Source organism: Pecten maximus, chromosome 1 (genome assembly GCF_902652985.1).
Source record: "Pecten maximus chromosome 1, xPecMax1.1, whole genome shotgun sequence".
Lineage (NCBI taxonomy): Eukaryota > Metazoa > Mollusca > Bivalvia > Pectinida > Pectinidae > Pecten > Pecten maximus.
The window spans coordinates 34619051-34642138 of NC_047015.1; the positions used below are offsets into that span (position 1 = coordinate 34619051).

The 23088-nt window shown below is 35.0% G+C and overlaps 1 protein-coding gene across 4 annotated transcripts in view; it reads right to left on the reverse strand.

The window, feature by feature from the left end:
* Positions 1 to 21386, reverse strand: part of LOC117331570 — a 63502-nt gene extending 42116 nt beyond the window's left edge. The window contains exons 1-3 of one of the 4 annotated variants that reach the window (XM_033890376.1): positions 21281 to 21386; positions 18985 to 19120; positions 1909 to 1994 (exon numbers count right to left, since the gene is read on the reverse strand). In XM_033890376.1, coding sequence (XP_033746267.1) covers positions 1909 to 1994; positions 18985 to 19092 — 194 coding nt within the window. In that variant the 5' untranslated portion in view covers positions 19093 to 19120; positions 21281 to 21386. Of the gene's footprint in view, positions 1 to 1908; positions 1995 to 3893; positions 4288 to 5135; positions 5280 to 13415; positions 13831 to 18984; positions 19121 to 21280 lie in introns of those variants that run through there. The other 3 variants (XM_033890385.1, XM_033890367.1, XM_033890391.1) reach the window with 3 other exon arrangements.
* Positions 21387 to 23088: the final 1702 nt, after the last annotated feature.

The following is a 23088-nucleotide window of genomic DNA, read 5'->3' on the forward strand; positions in this document are numbered from 1 at the left end:
TTTACCTCTGTCCAGTTGGCATTCATATTGACTATGAATGCCAACTGAATGCCGTTCAATGCTTATATTTACCATCTGCGATTTTTTATTTGTCGTGCGATTTGTTTTTGAAATTTTCGAATTCAAATTTCAGTTGGCAGTTCATAAGCTGGTGAACTCGCAACTGAATTGGTAGGGTTATATAGTGGCAGTGCCATACAATGGTAAATATATGAGTATGGCTGTCCAGGGGACACCAACGGCCAGGGTCATATTGGGACGACTGTTAAGGGGTCATCAACATATGAGGACCAGTGGTTTAGGGAATACCAAAGGTCAGGGTCATATAGTGAGTGCTGTTTGAGGGAAATCGTCGATCAGGATCATATGGAGACAGTTGTTTAGGAAATAATAACGGTCAGGGTCGTATAGGGACGGCCATTTAGGGGAAACCATCGATCAGGGTTATATGGGAATGACTATTTAGGGGACAACAACGGCCAGTGTCCTATGGGAAACAACGCCCAGAAAAAAGTAGAGAATACGATCAGATTTCGTCCTCCAATGTCACATAACTAGAAGAAACAGAGGCAAACCAACAATATCTCTTTCTACAATCGCACATAGTGGGATTGGAATAGGGTGTATTCCTGGTTTCTCCAATTGTCTCTTAACGAAAGACAATAGGGGAACCATCCCCAACTTACAGAGAGACATAATTAGTCGTCAATTACATACGTTATGTAGATTCAGTTTAATGGCAAACCAGCTTTTAAGATATATTTTGAAATATTGTTGTGTGTTTTTTTTTTTTTTTTATTATAAGCATTTTATTTAAAGATATCTCGAAAGGGTATACATTGTATATCTAAAATATTATAGGTAACTGTAACTATTTTCGACACGCTTCATAGAAATCAATGTTAACTTGCCGTCCTGTTTCGGCCGGGCTAGGTAAATAATGTTGTAAATGAATGCTTTTTACACACCAAAAATGATTAAACGAGGTTTAATTATAATTCATTATGCCGCTGATGTTCTATCTATGTTTGAACATGTAACAACTTAACATAAAAGAACGATGCCACATTATAGCACTCAAAATGTAACAAAAATGTGGTTTAAGTCAACATATCGTTGTATTGTATTCTATCATAGAACTTCATCATGCAAATAGGTCAATAGGACGTGTAGAGGGATCAGAAATGAACATCCCACAATGCAGTTCCTTTATCAATATAGTACATTACCTATGTCAATAGTGTATTTTACGTATCCGATAAAATTATTGAATACTTATGAAGTATTAATTTTGTTTGCGAAAAGGAAATACAAAATCAATCTCAGGAGTGAGCATATAAAGCTGAATAGAAATCGATACTGTAGCTTATTATTAAGATAAAATGAATACTTCGTTACATGTGCTAAAAATACAATAAATGGAAAGTACTGTTTGTTTCATCGATTTGTACAAACATGTATGGACTACGAAATAGGTGTATATATGCTGGTTGTTGTCATGTGTTAAAACATACACATATATATACTTAAAATAAATCGGCGTATTGGTATAATTACGTTGGAGATCTCAATATAAGTATTTAAATAGATATATAGAAATACATATAAATAGATATCAATCAAATTGTCATTGTTATACCTATAACATTAGAAATACTCACTGAAAAAATACTCTTGTAAGGAGGACTAATAATGCATATTTAGTATGTTGGCATGGTAGCAACTCTGTCCCATGACTCCCCCCCCCCCCCCCCCCACCCACCCCCCCCACCCCCCCACCCCCCACCCCCCACCCCCACCCCCCCAAAAAAACATACAACAACAACAAAAAACCAAAATCAACAACAAAAAACACATACACACAACAAACAAACAAAACAAAACAAAAACAAAAAACAAAATACAAACCTGTCCCGGCTTTCTTGACATAGTCTGCAACATATAACAGCCAGACGAGCTATCCGTCGAAACTTCACCACAGGGCGCACATGTTTCTGTAAATTACAATTAGTCTACGTTACTACAAATAATAAACAATGAAATACACCTTGGTAAAGAATAATCAAAACATGATAATGTTTGATAAAGAATAATAGCATAGAGTCATATTGAGGCGGGATCTCCTTGTAGCAGCTGGGGGCTTCCTCGATGAAGATACAGGCGACAGTCTGTGGGCTACGTTTTTTTGAGTGACGTAAACCGTTCCGATTTAGGATTGAGCTATACACGTAGGGGTGTATTAGTCTGATGGCTGTCGACTGTACACAAACACTGATTCGTTTACCTTGCTGATTGGTTTCCCTTAGATGTTTGACGTTTGATGATAAAAATAGATGCATCAAGTTGTCAGTGTGTTAAAGGTGTTTTCCTTGAAGTGTGGCGTAATGTAGTCTCACAATTACACTCTGATATAAGAATATTATTTATCATCCTATTATTACTTTAACGGCGATGTCTGTTCACCATCTAAAGATTACGGTATATTCAAAATGGACGCCACTTATTCTTGCCATTCTTATATAAATATTCGCGAGGGATTTGAATTCGCGTTTGACTCTCCTCGCGAATTAACGCGAAAATAAATCCCACGCGAAATATAAGTGATTTACAGTAGTACAGAAGATGACCTATACGATTACTTCTAATTGACTTTGCACCATAGCGATGTATCTGGTTGTCTCTTACGCTATGAGATCAAGCAATTTAATTGAATAAACTTTTTTTCTATTATAGTTTCGATCGGAAAGTAATGTTTGGAAAAAACATAATCTACGACAAGGAACACTGACAAAATCCTCATATTTGTGAAATTATTGTGGTGATTAACATAAATCACATTACAAAAAACAACAGAAATCGCATTTAAAAACAACAAGAGGATTCTATCTTCTGAAGGAAACCCTCATCCCAACTCAAAACCAATGGCAAGATATGAACTTAATATATATAACGAGACGTTAGAAAAGGCACGAGGAGATTAGGATCAGGTGTTCAGGAAGGTAGTGTTCTGCTTCATCGATGACCTCATCATATAAAGTTAAGTAAAATTAAGGTGTTGTCGACAAGTTATAACAATGGAACAACATGTATACCTACGATTATCGAGACTGTCTAGCATCATATCACACAAGGTAATATACTAAGACAACCAAATAATAATGCCTTCATCAGCATACAACTCTCAGAGTCGGTGTTTCAATTTCTTCTGTCAACACCAATCGGTGTTTATCTCGTAATCGTGAAATTGGGAACGAAATGTTTCGTTTATCACAAAGATATCAATTAGTCAACCTACCATAGATTCAAGGTATCATTTTGTTCCCAAGCAGTATTACAGTATTGTTTATTACTACTGCTATATCTATTTGACATTTTTTACAAAAACATGGAACATTCAATATCCCTCCATGAGAGCCTCATTCACATTGAAGGTGATACCGCTGTATTCAATGCGATTTAGATTTTTTTTTCATTTATGCATCATACTTCTGTGTTTTAAAGTAATATTAAAGTAATGTTCACCAACTAAGCGAGTAAAACCTTAAAAATCTATTCCAAAACCACGAGCTTTTACTTGTCATTATTGTTTACAGCAAAAACAAAATTTTACTTATAGCTCAAATAGCTGTATATGTAATAGAACGTAATTATGAGATTTGATTTTACACGATTCATCTTTTCAACATATTCAGCTTATCTAACGAAGCAATTTGACTAGAGCATGTTTAACATTTTACAGCATTTTTTGCTGTTTCGCGAAAAATGTGTTCCATCCAATACAGAATATATTCGTTTTCTTATTAAGTACCAGAGGGTTATTCGGACTCCACATATCATCTTGGTAGGCGTAGTGCAAGAACAAAAGTAAAACATTTCATACATATTCGAAATACCTTGTCTAAGGGAAGCAATGCGCCTAGAAACAACGCTGTTAAATTCACTTCATATAATCCACTGTCAAAAATCTCGTCCACAATCTTCCCCATGGTCGTCAAAACTGGCTATGTATGCTATTGGTTTTACAGTATAATAATCATCCTGTGTTTTCACTGTCTTCTCTGTAGTTTCGCTATTGATCTGTATATAACTTTAGTCCAGATTTGAAATGTTTGATATATAATTACACATCACCACACATCCAACGCGTAAAGGTTCTTGACACTATCAGGGTTTACAAAAATAGAAAGGTTTGACGCATGTTGTTTGCTCAAACAATCATAACGTACTTCTTCACTTAATTCAACTTCCAGTTCCCTTTCAACATAAACACACCCATTTGAAATTAGTCCTGATCGGTTCTGGTACGGGGATAACTGTTAGATATCCATGACGAATAGCTGGAGCAAATAGTTAGGAGAAAGAGCAGGCATTTAAATATTAATCCGTGGTCACTTCCCATTTTTAGGTTGGTCAATCAATGAAATACACCTTCGTTACTGAACAAACAGTATATACCTACCTACCTATCTAACCAAACATATCCTCGTGTTTACATATCCTCGTGTTCACAGACAAGTACAAAAAGGATTATAACGCGAGAAATCTATCAACTTTCTTTTAATTAGCTCCCAAGGCCACTCACTGAGATATATAGTCAGCATACAACTAATGTTGATACAGTGGTGCACTGGAGTCCGTTAAATGATGATAAAAACTCCATGGACAGATGTTCCTAGATTCGGCTCTAAGTCATCCAAGAGCATTAAACTATTTATTATTGTTTCTATATTTACATGTTAAAGTATAAATTTCATAAATTTCACTTAACAGAACATGTAGTCAAACGATGTTTAACAAAGAGAAGACAGAAATAATTATGGAGTTTCAGTTTAAACATGTATTCATACACCTACACCAATTAACATGGAATGTTATCACACACCGTCGACCATACCCACCTAATAACCGAACACCCTCGTTAAAACATTTACACCGGTACACGTCTTTTTACAATTGCGAAATAAAAATCATATTTTTTGTTTGACAGCAAAGGAAAAAGTCAAAAGAATACTTTTGACAAATTTAGCTTAATCATCCTCGTTTGGATCCACTATAGCAAAAATGCATTTAAAGATTTAGCTTTGTGATCAGATAGACTGTGAATTGTTGTATTTATATAAATTATAAAAACTTACCTTTGCTTTTTGAATAAATCGCCATGTACTTCTTAATGCCCTCCATTTGGAAGGTCGGGCAGTGTTTAAATACCTTGGCAAACAAAACTCATTTTCTCGGATATAAAGACGCTTATTTGTTCCGTTCATTTATTTGTCACGGACAAACTTTGAAAAGCAAAATTAAGTATTTGAATCCGACCTTCCTCGTACATTTCTGCATCTTCAATGGCTAGACTTTCGTGAAGACATTGATTTTTATGTACTTCTCACAGATACCGTTAAAATATCATTGATTTTGGATTTAATTGTATAAAACTGGACAACTTATCTATCGATTCAGTATACATATTAAAGATATTGGTCATTAAAAGATCAGCTTTGAACTTATAGACACCCCAACAACACCGACTGACACCGGGAAATCAATACATAGGTGAACCACTTGGTGGTACTTTCAAGAAAAGCTTATCTTAGAATCGCTGGAATATTTTCATATCGGGTAATACACCAGTATTAGATAAAACCTTATTCGTGATTATTATAATAGAAACGTTGAAATGTAGTAATATATATGTATATGTTAACACGTGTAACAGTAAAAAGAGGTTACAAAGATTGTACTGGTGAATTGGAGAAGCTTACTAAGACGGTGAAAAGCTATATAGCTTACAATGCATAGATATACATGCATGAAATACACTACCTGTTGTTAAATTTACCGAAATAAATTGATTACATACAATTGCTTTAAAACACAGGTGTATGACATTTTGACAACATCATAAAAGTAGATATATCTTGTATATGAAAGTATACAAGCTAAACAGAAACAAAATATGTTGAGTCTTTTTAAGTAACTCATATTGCCTTAACTTTCAAGGAATACAAAATTGGGAGGTTCAATTAAGGTTGCTCAAAACGAGAATAATACCCAAAATAATGCTTGACATAGGTGAAGGAATCACGTTAGATATTATTGACTTGTGAACTCACGACGTCCTGTCATGCCTAGGGATACTGTTTGATTAAGTAGTGTGAATGATTTTAACCGCGGTCTCACTGGACAATTGACCAATGAACCACAATGACTTCAGTCTAAATGAAGTCTGTGTATACCAGTTCAAACTGTGATTTTAGCTACGTAAATTTACATACTATCTGACGACAAACACTTCCATTATATCGCCGGTCACTACATAAGAGTGTTTGATTCACTCAGTAATCATACTGTCAATAATTAATTCTAACGATACAAGAATAGCTTCTAGTATATCTTTATCCGTGTGAATACCCTGGATGTGGTTGTGGTCAATAACACTAAGCAGGTTTATACAGTGAAACCTGACTTTACCGACCACTGACGTTAACGACATCCTGTATCATCTGTATAATCCTCATTTAACTCCAAATCGATAACACTGGCAGCACCTAGATAGCTTAGAACCCTGTAATACGTATTACATGATTTTTAAACCTAATGTTTCATGTTTCCGGTTTTCGTTTTAATTGTTAACTAACGAGTAATGTGAGCTTGGTAAATAATTAGAACTGAAGGAACACATTAAAACCAGTAGCCATTCTACACTAAGGCTGCTCTGAATGCGGTAGCTCACCAATTAATACCTAGACTCGTGTCATGATAGACAGTACCTACCAATTAATACCTAAACTCGTGTCTAATGATAGACAGTACCTACCAATTAATACCTAAACTCGTGTCTAATGATAGCCAGTACCTACCAATTAATACCTAAACTCGTGTCTAATGATAGACAGTGCCTACCAATTAATACCTAGACTCGTGTCTAATGATAGACAGTACCTACCAATTAATACCTAAACTCGTGTCTAATGATAGACAGTGTCTACCAATTAATACCTAGACTCGTGTCTAATGATAGACGATAACGCACTAATTAATTCCTAGACTCGTGTCTAATGATAGACGATAACGCACTAATTAATTCCTAGACTCATGTCTAATGATAGACAGTACCTACCAATTAATACCTAAACTCGTGTCTAATGATAGACAGTACCTACCAATTAATACCTAGACTCGTGACTAATGGTAGACGGTACCTACCAATTAATACCTAGACTCGTGTCTAATGATAGACAGTACCTACCAATTAATACCTAAACTCGTGTCTAATGATAGACAGTGCCTACCAATTAATACCTAGACTCGTGTCTAATGATAGACAGAACCTACCAATTAATACCTAAACTCGTGTCTAATAATAGACAGTACCTACCAATTAATACATAGACTCGTGTCTAATGATAGACGATAACGCACTAATTAATACCTAGACTCGTGTCTAATGATAGACAGTACCTACCAATTAATACCTAAACTCGTGTCTAATGATAGACAGTACCTACCAATTAATACATAGACTCGTGTCTAATGATAGACAGTACCTACCAATTAATACCTAAACTCGTGTCTAATGATAGACAGTACCTACCAATTAATACATAGACTCGTGTCTAATGATAGACAGTACCTACCAATTAATACATAGACTCGTGTCTAATGATAGACAGTACCTACCAATTAATACATAGACTCGTGTCTAATGACAGACAGTACCTACCAATTAATACCTAGACTCGTGTCTAATGATAGACACTACCTACCAATTAATACCTAAACTCGTGTCTAATGATAGACAGTACCTACCAATTAATATATAGACTCGTGTTTAATGATAGACAGTACCTACCAATTAATACATAGACTCGTGTCTAATGATAGACAGTACCTACCAATTAATACCTAGACTCGTGTCTAATGATAGACAGTACCTACCAATTAATATATAGACTCGTGTTTAATGATAGACAGTACCTACCAATTAATACATAGACTCGTGTCTAATGATAGACAGTACCTACCAATTAATTCCTAGACTCATGTCTAATGATAGACACTACCTACCAATTAATACCTAAACTCGTGTCTAATGATAGACAGTACCTACCAATTAATACATAGACTCGTGTCTAATGATAGACAGTACCTACCAATTAATACCTAGACTCGTGTCTAATGATAGACAGTACCTACCAATTAAAACCTAGACTCGTGTCTAATGATAGACACTACCTACCAATTAATACCTAGACTCGTGTCTAATGATAGACAGTACCTACCAATTAATACATAGACTCGTGTCTAATGATAGACAGTACCTACCAATTAATACCTAGACTCGTGACTAATGGTAGACGGTAACCCACCAATTAATTCCTAAACTCCTGTCTAATGATAGACAGTGCCTACCAATTAATACCTAAACTCGTGTCTAATGATAGACAGTACCTACCAATCAATACCTAAACTCGTGTCTAATAATAGACAGTACCTACCAATTAATACCAAAATCCTGTCTAATGATAGACAGTACCTACCAATTAATACCTAAACTCGTGTCTAATGATAGACAGTACCTACCAATCAATACCTAAACTCGTGTCTAATAATAGACAGTACCTACCAATTAATACCAAAATCCTGTCTAATGATAGACAGTACCTACCAATTAATACCTAAACTCGTGTCTAATGATAGACAGTACCTACCAATTAATACCTAAACCCGTGTCTAATGATAGACAGTGCCTACCAATTAATACCTAAACTCGTGTCTAATAATAGACAGTACCTACCAATCAATACCTAAACTCGTGTCTAATAATAGACAGTACCTACCAATTAATACCTAAACTCGTGTCTAATGATAGACAGCACCTACTAATTAATACCTAAACTCGTGTCTAATGATAGACACTACCTACCAATTAATACCTAAACTCCTGTCTAATGATAGACAGTACATTGTACCTACCAATTAATACCTATACTCGTGTCATTATGATAGACGGTATCCCACCAATTAAAACCTAGACCTGTGTCTAATGATAGACGGTACCTACCAATTAATACCAAAATCCTGTCTAATGATAGACAGTACCTACCAATTAATACCTAAACTCGTGTCTAATGATAGACAGTACCTACCAATTAATACCTAAACCCGTGTCTAATGATAGACAGTGCCTACCAATTAATACCTAAACCCGTGTCTAATGATAGACAGTGCCTACCAATTAATACCTAAAATCGTGTCTAATAATAGACAGTACCTACCAATCAATACCTAAACTCGTGTCTAATAATAGACAGTACCTACCAATTAATACCTAAACTCGTGTCTAATGATAGACAGCACCTACTAATTAATACCTAAACTCCTGTCTAATGATAGACACTACCTACCAATTAATACCTAAACTCCTGTCTAATGATAGACAGTACATTGTACCTACCAATTAATACCTATACTCGTGTCATTATGATAGACGGTATCCCACCAATTAAAACCTAGACCTGTGTCTAATGATAGACGGTTACCCACAAATTAATACTTATACTCGTTGTCATTATGATATTCGGTAACCCGCCAATTAATACTTATACTCGTGTCATTATAATAGACCGTAACCCCCCAATTAATACGTATACTCGTGTCATTATAATAGACGGTAACCCACCAATTAATACTTATACTCGTGTCATTATAATAGACGGTAACCCACCAATTAATACCTAGAATCAGGTCATTATGGTAGACGGTTGATATACAAACAATGCTTGCGAATTAAACTTAACTGATACGTCGCTTTAGCGTTTGGAAGTGAAAATTGAATTCCACATGGTTATATATCATGTTACAATGCGGCTCAGACAATGGTACATCGTCGATTGATTGTTCGATAGAAGTAATAAAATATTTGTAGAAAAAGGTTCAAATCCGAGTAAAACGCACATTGTGATTACTGCAGATGTACTTGTTGTATCTTTATTTCAGAAGTGCCGTATATAATTGAGAGGATTTAAAATATCACACTGGTATATGTTATCATTAACGTTTATATGATAGACAAAGTACGTATCACGATTACTTAACGCATTTAGTAGCATGGTAAATTATACTTATGTAATGAATACAGAAAACCTGATGACCATTGAAATACCGCAGTCGACAGCGAGTGAAACATTCAGTCTGACACTAAAGGAATGTCGTTTATTCAAGATAGCATCTATTCAGCAATCCAAAAACGTCATATATTCTATTTGAATCACAAATGTTATCTAAAATGCAAATTCAATAATAGATATTATATCGAATGTGAATGATGTTATGTAACAGTATATAATCTGTCGTAAAGTTAAAATGTCCTATATCACTTATCAATTGCAAAAGTTAAATACATGTTATACAAAATATCATTATAAACGTAAAATAGATTCGTTAGAAGAACATAATGTATTTGTAGTGTGGACGTGCAAATTAAAAAGGTGGCAAAGCATCTGTGATATCTTTGAGTTCTTTTGGAAAAGAACATAATAATTGTGTTAACGATATTAATGATATATAATGTCATTTCATAAGCTTTACACAACAAACTACAGAGGAAAGTTCAGGCACCATTCTACCAGTTACATATTCGGTCTTAATATAATTAAAACAACAGAGAATACCGACATAATAACAAAACCATAATTCTAACTAAAACAACAAAGAATACCGACATAATAACGAAACCATAATTCTAACTAAAAACAACAGAGAATACCAAAATGATAACGAAACCATAATTCTAACTAAAAACAACAATGAATACCGACATAATAACGAAACCATAATTCTAACTAAAACAACAGAGAATACCGACATCATAACGAAACTGTAATTCTAACTAAAACAACAGAGAATACCGACATAATAACGAAACCATAATTCTAACTAAAACAACAAAGAATACCAAAATGATAACGAAACCATAATTCTAACTAAAAACAACAGAGAATACCGACATAATAACGAAACCATAATTCTAACTAAAACAACAGAGAATGCCGACATAATAACAAAACCATAATTCTAACTAAAAACAACAAAGAATACCAAAATGATAACGAAACCATAATTCTAACTAAAACAACAGAGAATGCCAACATAATAACAAAACCATAATTCTAACTAAAAACAACAGAGAATACCGACATAATAACGAAACCATAATTCTAACTAAAACAACAAAGAATACCGACATAATAACAAAACCATAATTCTAACTAAAAACAACAAAGAATACCAAAATGATAACGAAACCATAATTCTAACTAAAACAACAGAGAATACCGACATAATAACGAAACCATAATTCTAAGTAAAACAACAGAGAATACCAACATAATAACGAAACTGTAATTCTAACTAAAAACAGCAATGAATACCGACATAATAACGAAACCATAATTCTAACTAAAACAACAGAGAATACCAAAATGATAACGAAACCATAATTCTCACTAAAAAAAAACAGAGAATACCGACATAATAATGAAACTCAAAATAGATAAAACGAATGCAAAATATTATGAACAAAAATAAAGATTTGCATGGAGACCCTTCAAAAAGTACAAGGGAAATAAGACCAGGTGTTCTGGGAGAGTCAGCGTCTTTGCTTCGTCGACGACACCCCCATCTACAAATCTAGGTCACGTCACATTCTCAGACTGAGGAATAGCGGCAACAGCAGAACCACTAGGCATATCAAGTAACATTGAACATGTATGTCTTCATATCTTACAGCAAAATAAATAAATGTCCTAATGAAATACATGATGCAGCCCATAAAACGTGTCCATGGTCTTTTTTATCCTGCATCTCTCGAAACCTTGTGTTGTGAATTTCTCTGTCAGTAATCGACGTCTGTCAAGGAAATTGGGACAATAGCAATAAACCCCTGAGCATCGAATCAATTGGAATATATAACAATCGTTGGTTAGGCGAAGCAGGGGTGTTACTATCTAGAAATGGAAAATCACGCTTATCACAGAGCATAAATGTAAGATTTCCTGCTGGTTACATTATAATTAAAGATTGAAACTAGTAACTGATTTGAAGAGTCAAGGTCAATTAAACTTTTATTTAACGATAACATATTGCCTATGTATCTACGGGTGAAATTAAAGGATTCTGCAAAGAAATTTTTGATAGATAAGATCTTCAACATAATCAGTCTCTTAAAAAAAACAGAGTGACCCAGTTTGTTCCAAGGGCTATTTCAATAGTCTGTTGGAAGATCCAATCACCAAACTCAACGAAGAAAATCTGCTCCCGTATACTTCAAAACTACATACTAATGGCGCCATGCGCCTTTTTTGGTAAAGAAAGCTGTCATCACAAGGACGTTCTTTAGGTTTAGAATAGGGAATGGTAGCGTAAAAAGTAGAAAAATTAAACGATTTAGAAACCACCCAATAAAGTGAGGAGTATGTGACCACACGGGACATATTTCAATGATAGATAACCCTTATATGTGATAAGGTTATTTAGTGGTTTACAGGAAGTTGTTGCAATATATAACAAAAAACAATAATATAACACGCATATGTATAGTTACCAAGGCTACTGATACATAACAAAACAACACCTCTGGACTAATCTCTGTGATTGAAACCAAATTGTCTCCCCTTCGCTTTTGTTCTTGTTTTCCCCAACATGACTCCGTCTTTATATGATTTTTACTGCTATAAGAACAGTAAACCCGGTTAGAAGAGGAAATAGAAAACGTATACAGTGTACACGTGTTATCCCATTCACTCCATATCATCTATTTTCTTTATCTACATTTACACTTCCTACACATGCTTTATAGTAAATACTTGATAATAGTTCTTTTTAATTAATGATCGTCTGTGTATTATACAAAGAGATATTATAAAAGCACCTTAATATATGAATGTAGTAATAGATACGGTAAGTTACGAATAACGACTGTGAACATAATTTCGCCATCCTCGACAGAGATACTAGGGACTTAAGCTGTGGAAATTCTGTTGGAATGTGAGGGAGTACTGTAAACGTGAAAATTTACGCGAGGAGGAAATTTCCGCTAATTACGCGGATCCCTTTTGATCGCGAAAAGTTCCACCACGTGTATTATTTTTGATATTAATTTGAGTAAACTCGAACTACAAACGAAGGTGGGTCAATCGCGAAAATTACCCCCGCGCGTATAGTTTACGTACCGAAATCACGAAATTAACCACCCGCGAAAATAACCACGTTTACAGTATAGAAGTGATGGAACACAAACTGTCTCATTTATTTAATTGATAATTTGGATATTTGACATTAAAAAAGCATGAATGAACCAAGTGAGCACACTTGGATCGGGACCTTACTACTATATACATGTATTGGCTATCACTCACCTTTTTACGTCTAGCAGAAGATGCCATCTTCGCGAAAGTTATGTCATAAAATCCTTTTCGACTGTCGCCCATAATGGAGGGAGGTTGTGTTTCCCTATAACCCATTTACTGTAAAATACCTTATACACATAGATATTCCTTCCCTGTTAGTCCACTGTGAATACTCTGTTCGGTGTGTAGCTACTTTATTATAGAAGTGAGAACGTTCACGTGATAACACGTTATAATCCAGAACAGTACTGAATCCCAAACGATATATTAAACTATTAAACACTAACACTCCGTCTGTTATTGTAATTTCCCCGCCGTGATATGGCTGTTTAGATATTTGCTACCCTAACAACGACTCTACATCAATAATTAAAGTTCCTTCGTCATTCATCATACATTACGAATTTCCTCACGAATCGTACTTCAAAGTAAAATCATTGGTATCACTTCGGAACAGCCTGTACTTACGTAGTGTGTAGTACACACGAGAGCTGTCGCCTCTCTCCTGTCGTGTGATCACATCTGATAGAACTGCAAGCTAGACAAGGAACGAAATAGTACACTGGTGTGGGGTATTACTTTCATGTTAAAAGAATTACCGGTGTTGGTCTACTTTAAATAAAACCCAATATTATACTATAATGAATTTCAAATTACTTAGAGGATATTTTTATAGGGTATTGAATTCATAGGTATAATGATCCTTACCAATTATTTTTACTTGTGTTGCATTATCTTTAGTGGATTTAAGAAGTTAAATGAGGGTTTCAATCTAAATTATCAATATCGGAGTACACCTTTAAAGCAATAGCGTTGACTTTTAGGCAATTAAAATTTACTCTATAGAAAGTGCATGTATATCATGCAGTTAATACCACAGTCGCAACGAAGGTATAATGTTGTATGTGTTTGTTATTTGTATGTATGTATGTATGTATGTATGTATGTATGTATGTATGTTTGTTTGTTTGCTTGTTTAGGGTCATACCAATATGGTGTCCAAGAAATGTGGGACCACTGACGAACGTTTTTAAAGTACAATTTAACAGTCTCAGGATTTTTAACTTGTTTCATTTATTTCGGGTTGTCCATTCAAGTCGTATCTAAAGTCATATGGACACGTAACGTTGACATTTTATAGCGCTTAACTCACTGAACTGACACATGAATACAGTTCCACCATAGCCACATTCGCTGGTAGTGGCCAGTCCTTACTTCCATGATTAATAACTGACTGTCAAGCAATGTCAAGTACTGCTTTTATAGACTTTGTCCTTCAAGGGGATACAGCCAATATCCCTATATGTAACCTTCGTCGTTTTTGTAGAAGCTCAAATTTATGCTGGAAGCGAAAATGGTACTTGTCCAGAAGAGAGAAAATAATGTAAATTCCAAAGGTTGCAACGAGTACAGCAGATGAATAATGGTCCCCAAGCAGAGGGCGCGAAAGCAAATCCTCAATGCTACAGATTTCCGCATTAGTCGACTCTTACACAACAGTAGCATGCATTCTTTTCTACATATCCGATCTGCAGGGGTGTGGTCGAGATGCTATAATTTGTGAGTAATTACAGAATTATGTCATCAACACATTTAACCGATGCGATATCAAAGTTTTTTACATGCTGATAAGCCTTGAATCAGGAGCTTATGGTTCCAAGAAAATTAGTACAATACTTGTTTAATGTGATAGTCACCTCTTTTCAAGATGACCAATATTCGTTGTCGAATTGTCAAGCCTAAATCAATCAAACTTATTTGTTGCAACATAAATGCAACCTTATTAATGCTTATTTTTCTGAAAATCCTTCACATATACGTGGCCATCTTGCATGGTACATAATTAATTGATATTAAGGTTTTTCCTTCTTGTATTTATTTTATAAGATTCCATATGTTTTTCTATAAATAATTGACCACTAGACCGACAGTAAGGTGTCCTCGGATATGTAGATGGTGAGAGTTTGAAAGATTTCATTCAGACAAAAAGTGTTCTGTAAACAAGACTAGTGTAATATGTTATGTCAGACTTGTTTACGTATGTAATTAAACACACACACTGATGGATAGTATAAAACAAATTAATCCATTGTAAATACGCTTGTATCCGAATTACTACCGCCATTAATTATCCCAAAGTTCTACATTATATTCAATTTTCGTTTCTCGTATTAACGTGCCCTTGGTTTTAATTTTTGAATGCGTTACGTAATCTGTTTCTTGAGATGTGAGTGGTCTCATATAATAAACCCCAACACTCAAATTATAATGATCATACCAGATTAATCGTGTTTTCCATATATAGATATCAGGAACATGAAGCGTGTACTTGAAGACAGGATTCCTATGTAATCTACACATCGCAAAAGTGTGGGGTCAATCACCTCCATTTCTATATTTCAATATTTATTTTAGCTTAGATACTTTTTTAATTTCCCGGCTTCCCTTCTGGATTTTTTTTATATCAAAGGGCTCCTTGCACCCACAGGCACTCGATACTAATAACCAATCAACTGTCTATATATATACATGTATATGCCGATGTGGAGCAGTGGTATAGGCTGTGGGTATTTCTGGCTAGGCGATTGGGTGCCGAGGATCGTGAGTTCGGGGCACGAGTAATTAAGTTGTCTTCCTTCGTCAATTGTGTAACTATATACTATAATACATATATATGGACCATGTGCTTGTACCACAGACCTAAGACAAAACAGCTGTATAATGTTGTTTTATCCATTACTAAATTTTACTCATAAGCGTTATTCTATATTGTCATTTGAATACTCCTATATTTCCTTTCTTTTTTCATCTTTTCTTTTTTCCGTCTAGGTTCAGGTTTGCTGCTACATTACATGGCAACACCTCACTTGGATGTGGAACGTTCAACCATGGAAGCAAGGATATGGCATCTGACTGACACGTATTACCTTCTGCTTGGCATTCAGCTTTCAATTGACGGTAAAGGCCTGGTTGTTTGCTGTTAAATCAATGTTTCTGGGTAAAGTTCAAGTTGCAGTGTCCAGGTGAGGTCTTCCAACCACTAGAGCATTCAAAAGATACTGTGAGTAGTAATTAAGTTAAACCATAGCAGACTTATAGATATAGATAGATATGGCCCTCTAATTCTCTACTTAGCTGTTCCACGAGTAATACTTCTATTAAATATTCCCTATTTTCAATAATACTGCATCATCAAGCTGATTTGTCCCGGTAATACTCTTCTCTTCAGTGATGCTAGTAGGTAAATTTTCATGCTCAGCTTCAACTTTAAACAGCAGGTTATATACCTACTCAACTCCATTTTTAACCGTAGATTATTTCCTGCTCAGCTTCATCTTTAAACTGTAGATCATTTCTTGAATGTTTTTAGAAAGACATAACAACTTCAAGGTCAAAATGGAACGAAAACGACAACAACAGGAAGGAACCATGTGTGACGACCTACATGGTATATCCTGTGAATCCAGGAAAGTATTTTAAACACATGTATTGACTTACCAGAATTTGATATACCGTCCATTTATTTTGTTCAAATATTTACAGCCTCACCAAACCTAGCTTTCCTTTCACCTTCTATTTGACCAATAAACCGGAAGTTGACCCACCATAACATAGACTATACGTACATTGACTTTTGTTTGTATTAATTCTAATGATAAGTTAAGTAGTCTCCCTGTTATGTGAACCCTAAGTTTATCTCATGCTCTCACGATATATTCCACTGTATTATATGCGTCGACTTTCCGGGTGTAAACTACAGCAATACCTAGATAAACATCTCTACACAAAACTATTTAAATTATCTTCCCGGAACACGTATCTTAATCTATGTGTTCAAACATTTCAAACAGCAGTGACAATAAACGTTTATTATATGTATATAGAGTGGGAGAATATCAGAATAATAGTTTACCCGGTATTATTCAGATTGACTTTTACTTGTCGTCATTTTATGCAAATTCATGAATATGAAATGAATTAAGGTAGCATACCCAGGTCAGTATTACAATATACCAAGTGATTGTAGTTAAGTAGATTGCGTAAACGTATAATCGCCCTGAAATACACTATGGTATAAATACTGAAGATGTTATTTCAATACAACAACACAGAACACCGACATTCAAATGAAACCTTAGGTTCAACTCAAAATAGTCAAAACGGGATCGCAAAATGATAACAAAATAAATAGATGCGTGGAGACTCTTGAAAATACAAAGGTATGAAAAGACCATGTGTTTTGGGGGGTAAGCGTCTTCTGCTTCACGATGAAATCCGCCATACTAATATATAGGTCCAATCTGGGTTAGATCACATTATTAAAGCGATAACTAGGGTAGTAAAAATTAGTTTTCTGCGCATGTCAACAAGCATCCAAAGTCGTTTTTTTTTTTCATTGAGATGACGATTGGCGACCACGACCTTCATTTTGTTCGTAGTCGACATTTGTCACGGATGTTACTATGTATCTTGAATTGGAAAATTAACAACTGGGAAAGAAGCATGATTATCATTAGATAGTGACAGAGAAAAATTATGGTAATGTTGATAAATGAATGCAATAATGTATATTCACTACAAGTACTGAACCGCGACTAGAATTATGTTATTTTTAGAGTTGATATCATTGGGTAAACACACAATAGGACGAACAATGACCGTAAGACATAATTAACGACTTATTGTGCATTGGTCTATTTTGATTTTTCAAGCATCTCTTCTGGTTTTCCACGCTTTTGGTACCTAACATCAATGACGAAGGACAAATATCATTCGGCATGTTGCTTATATATTTCTAAATGCATTTGAATGTAGCATTCACTTGAGTGACTTTTTACACACCTTTACAAAAGGTATACCTAGATATATTGGTTCTTCGTATAACATTCCGGCGAAGTCGACATCTTGAGTGTTTATAAAATAATCAAATGTCAAACTATAAAGTTGCAAAACTTCTGGAAAAAAGGTGATTTATATATTTTTATTGTTGATTGTTTTACATTTGTTTACATTTGTTTACATTTTATTCAACAAATAGTCCAAATACCATATACGTGTATGTATATTGGTCTCTTAAGATCGCATATTGTGGTATAGAACAAGTCTCAAATGCCCCTTGAAGACAAGGCATAGATAAACTAGATTCTGCAAGGAACCCGCAAGAAACCCGCAAGGTTAGGATCTCGCAAGGAACCCGCAAGGAACCCGCAAGGAACCTTCAACGATCCCACAAGAAACCCGCAAGGAACCCGCAAGGTTAGGATCCCACAAGGAACCCGCAAGGAACCTTCAATGATCCCACAAGAAACCCGCAAAGAACCCGAAAGGAACCCACAAGGAACCCGCAAGGAACCTTCAAGGAACCCATGTGGCATAAAGTTAGATACAGAAATAAATCCCTTCGTCGCAACTGCACCATCGTCGGCAGCCAAGGAAACTCTGCTCTTGTCGGTTGAATCAAACTACTAGAGCAAAATCTCGTTGAGTCAAACGACAAGAGCAGAATCTCTTGAGCTTCTGACGATGCTCCCTGCACGGGCTATATCTTAAGTAGCAACAGAACAAAGAACTTTACTACCTTCATCCGCTTAGAGAAAGCCAGTCTGAATTTGCGGTAGGCCAGGACAGCCTGAGTGGCGGGGGATTCAAATAGCAGACGACCTGGCGGAGGTTCCGGCTCCTTCATCTCGACACCAGTGATATATTGATGTAATCTTTATCAACAAAAGAACATATAAGTATGAGTATGACTTGATTTGCTGAAGACGTTTAATGGTTCATTAATGTAAAATTCAATAGATTTATCAGTATTTTAAGTATTTCAGTACTCAGCATTCACCATGTAAAAAATATCAATGATCAGATTCATATAAGATTGAACAAAGAGTTTATTTTGATTCGGCCTTTGCATGTTATCCAGAGCAGTGTATTGCCCAATGACAAAGTCACATGTGAGAACCAGTGATTTCAGCTCCATGAGAAATGAGTGTGTATCAGTTGAAATCCCGACTGACAGAAGTATTGGGACACCTCTTGATTAAGATGTTGATAAATATAATATACATTGTAAAGACAGATGCTATATTATATGGTTGCAATAGTGTATTGTCGTAAATGATAGCGGTGTGGAACAGATATATTTCTCTTAAACTGGACAGGTGAAGCAACATTTTTAACTGAAGCCATTTAACTAGAATATAAACAGTTTTGCGCTATAGTAATCAATCTACTGATATCAGCTATTGTCGATGTCATGTTCCTCTCTTTTTTCTATGTTTTACTGATTAAAAACATTAAGTTTATTCCTAACATAAATCCTACGAAACGAAATTATACCATGTTGTATTGTAATTGAAATCGATACACACGTGTTATATTACATATATTCAATAATATAAGACCATAGCCATACAAGACGATGAATGAACGTTATCAAAATGTCAGTATCAAAAAAATCATAAACAAAAACCCGAAATCATCTCAAATTTTAAATAGGAAGAATTCTTACAGATATCGTTTCCATTCCCTTTAAATAGTGTTCGTATTGACAAAATATCAAATTATAATTGAAACTAAATTTAATTTAAAATGTAAATTAATCATAATGCTCTATAATTGTCATTGAAATATTATCTTAGTTTGGCGTGAATCCTCAGTGGTGTGTCAAATTATAAGTGAGAAATTCATTACGCGAGTTGGAACATTATGTGGTAATTCTACAGAAGGTTTTTGATATCAGTAGGTGTTCGGCGAGCAAAGATGTCATGGTGTTCAGCGAGATGTGTCGAACATTTAAAGGATCCATTCCACATGTTTTATTTATGGGTTTACGAGAACCAGCAAGTTTTAATTCCTCTGGTGCTATTAACATACCGTATATGTAAACTTATTAGTTGCATACAAATATAAGGTTTTTTAACCAATAAATGGCCAGCATATGCGTTCTGTAGAATGAATGCACCAATGGTGTGCATTAGTTGTATGTGGTGCGTGTAATAATCACAATGTTGGTGTCTTCATATTTAGTTATGGAGGTAATAGGGAAGTCTGACTGTGTGTGACGACGGATTAACCCAGCCAGGGGAACAGACATAAATAACCAATGGTGATATGAGGTGTCAAAAGGGACGCTACAAACAGACAGACAGAGATTACAAGTGTCAATTTTGGTACATGTTTTCTTGGTGTAACAATCCAACATTAGGTTATTTTATCAAGGTCTTATTCTTGGTTTGTAACATATTTCATAACAGAGCAATTATCTCTGAAAGCAGTCCCCATTCTTACAATGACAATAAGATACAGCCAACATATTTTGTTCAATTGCTCACTAAAATTTCAACGCCCGATGGTTTGTCATCCGTTCACTATCTACTTTAGATATTTTAACCGTTGTGACGACATCAGAAAAAAAACTGATATCAGTTGACACTATTAGCATTAGTCTTAATAAACAATGTACTACAATACTAGACACTGAACATGAAGCCCGACCACCTGAAATTTGACGAGGGTTCTAAACGTACACAGATGGAATTTCCACAGACGACAGAGTGGTTCTCTATCTTACACCATTATTACATTCTATACCATCTTTATATTCCTGGTAATAAAGCGGATAATGTCTATTTGTGTTTCTTTTTCCTTTCGGTGTATGAATATAAAATCACTATTTATGTTATCGGCGATATATATGAAGTGTAAGCATACATTTCGTTCAAAGCGATCAGTATTATACATGTACAAGTTTGTTATATGTAATAAATGATTGTTTAAATATACTCAATAGCTTGCTTTTACTGTCCTCATAAATTTAGATGTATCTGTCGTAGGCTGAAGCCTATTAAAAAGATAATCAAATAAGGTATACTTACTTAATCACTTCTGTCTTTGATCAGCTACTCTATAAAACAATATATATGTGTCACATCGGGTCGTAGATTTTCCACGCAAACCATTACTGAAGAGTTCGAGATTCAAATCACAGCAACGTTCAATGGCGATTAAACCATCAAAGCGCCCAGTACGTTTAAAATCTTACTAACGTCTTACTAATAACATACACGAGTAAAAAAAGTTTAAATACATAATGCATATTTATTGGAGTTTTACTGCATTTTCTAACTTATTAACGCCTTGCAATACACGATCGAGTTGTGTCGTGCAAGCTTGCCATGGCGTCCTGGATCAGGTTCAAAGAATGCCCGTCAACCTCTGTTTAAAAGGTTATCGGTATGCAGATTTAATACAGAAAGGTAGAAGTTAGACTTCCTCGAGGTTTTATGTTTCGGTTTATAATAATACACGCTCGTTTTGTCGTATATATGACATTAAATTCCAATGTACCGTGTAAATGATCTATTATTTATTCAACAAGTGTCAAAGAATGGCTACGTCTTACATTAAATACCTCACTATCCAGTGTCTGTAATTCATCGGTAAACTGGTGATGAAGAAAATGTTCCCCTTTTAACCTACATCTGCTAATATGTATATAAAAGGTACAACAAATAGAAATAGTTGACAGTTGATATTCTACTATACATACACTACAAAACATTATCCTAACCCCGAATTGAATCCAAATGAAAAGCGATATGTATAGTCAGCATAAGTACCACCCTGTTTCTTGTTTTGAGGAGTTGACCTAGCTTTGAATGTTGGGCGTCGTCGATTTAACAGAAGTCTTATACTTGTACTGTCCCAAGGGCCTCCGTAGAAATATATATTTCGGCACTGTTTTGTCTTAGTTTTATCGATTTTTAGATATGAACACGGTTTCGTTTGCATATCGCTATTTTTATGTTTCTTTTTTTAATATGATGTGCAAAAACTATTAAAGAGACACGAAATGAAAAAGGAAGCAAACGGTTGTGTGAACTTCCGTTACCCCAACAAGGCCAATCCGGCCTTGTATAGATGATACTCTTTATTTCCATACTGATCACATGCCAGAATGAGAGGAGATGCGTTGTTGTTGCATTCTAGCCACGTGGAGTGAGCACAATTCCCTAATCCCACGGCCGTATTGTATACAGGTATCTACCATTAATTTGGGTTGTGTGCCAAGTCCACAGTTCTAGATAGCATCAATGCGTGTAACAGCCATCATCTATAAATATATTTCATCTATTTTAGTCTCACCTCTTACAAAGCAATCCCGGTGTGACGAGTCGTCAACAGATTAGCACGAAAACAAACGACGCACACCTTACAAGTACTATCGTGATAATTCGGACCTTGTTGGGCAATCAATAGACTAGCCAATTATTGTGGTACATATTTCATAGGCACTAGCGGTGTGGGGCTTTAAAAAGTTTGTACTTTGAAAAGCGGTCATCGATCTGATGGTCTTAATTGTGCTCTGCGTGAGAATACACTCTCTTATAAAAACAATGACTTAGAAGCAAACATTTAAATTGTGTGGTTTTCTCTTTGCACTTTTTGATTATTATTCTCTTTATTTCCTCCAAAATGAAGATTTTATAAACAGAATAAATACATAAGTGTATATACAAATACATTTGAATGACATGCATGTAGGAATAATTAAATGTGCATATTTTTTTACAAGTGGAATTAATAATAGACTTGTGCATTTTAGGACTCACCAGTGATGATAAGAGGCTAAAAGTCAGCATATCCCGAAGGAAATAAGGGGAATAAAAATGGGTCTAACCAA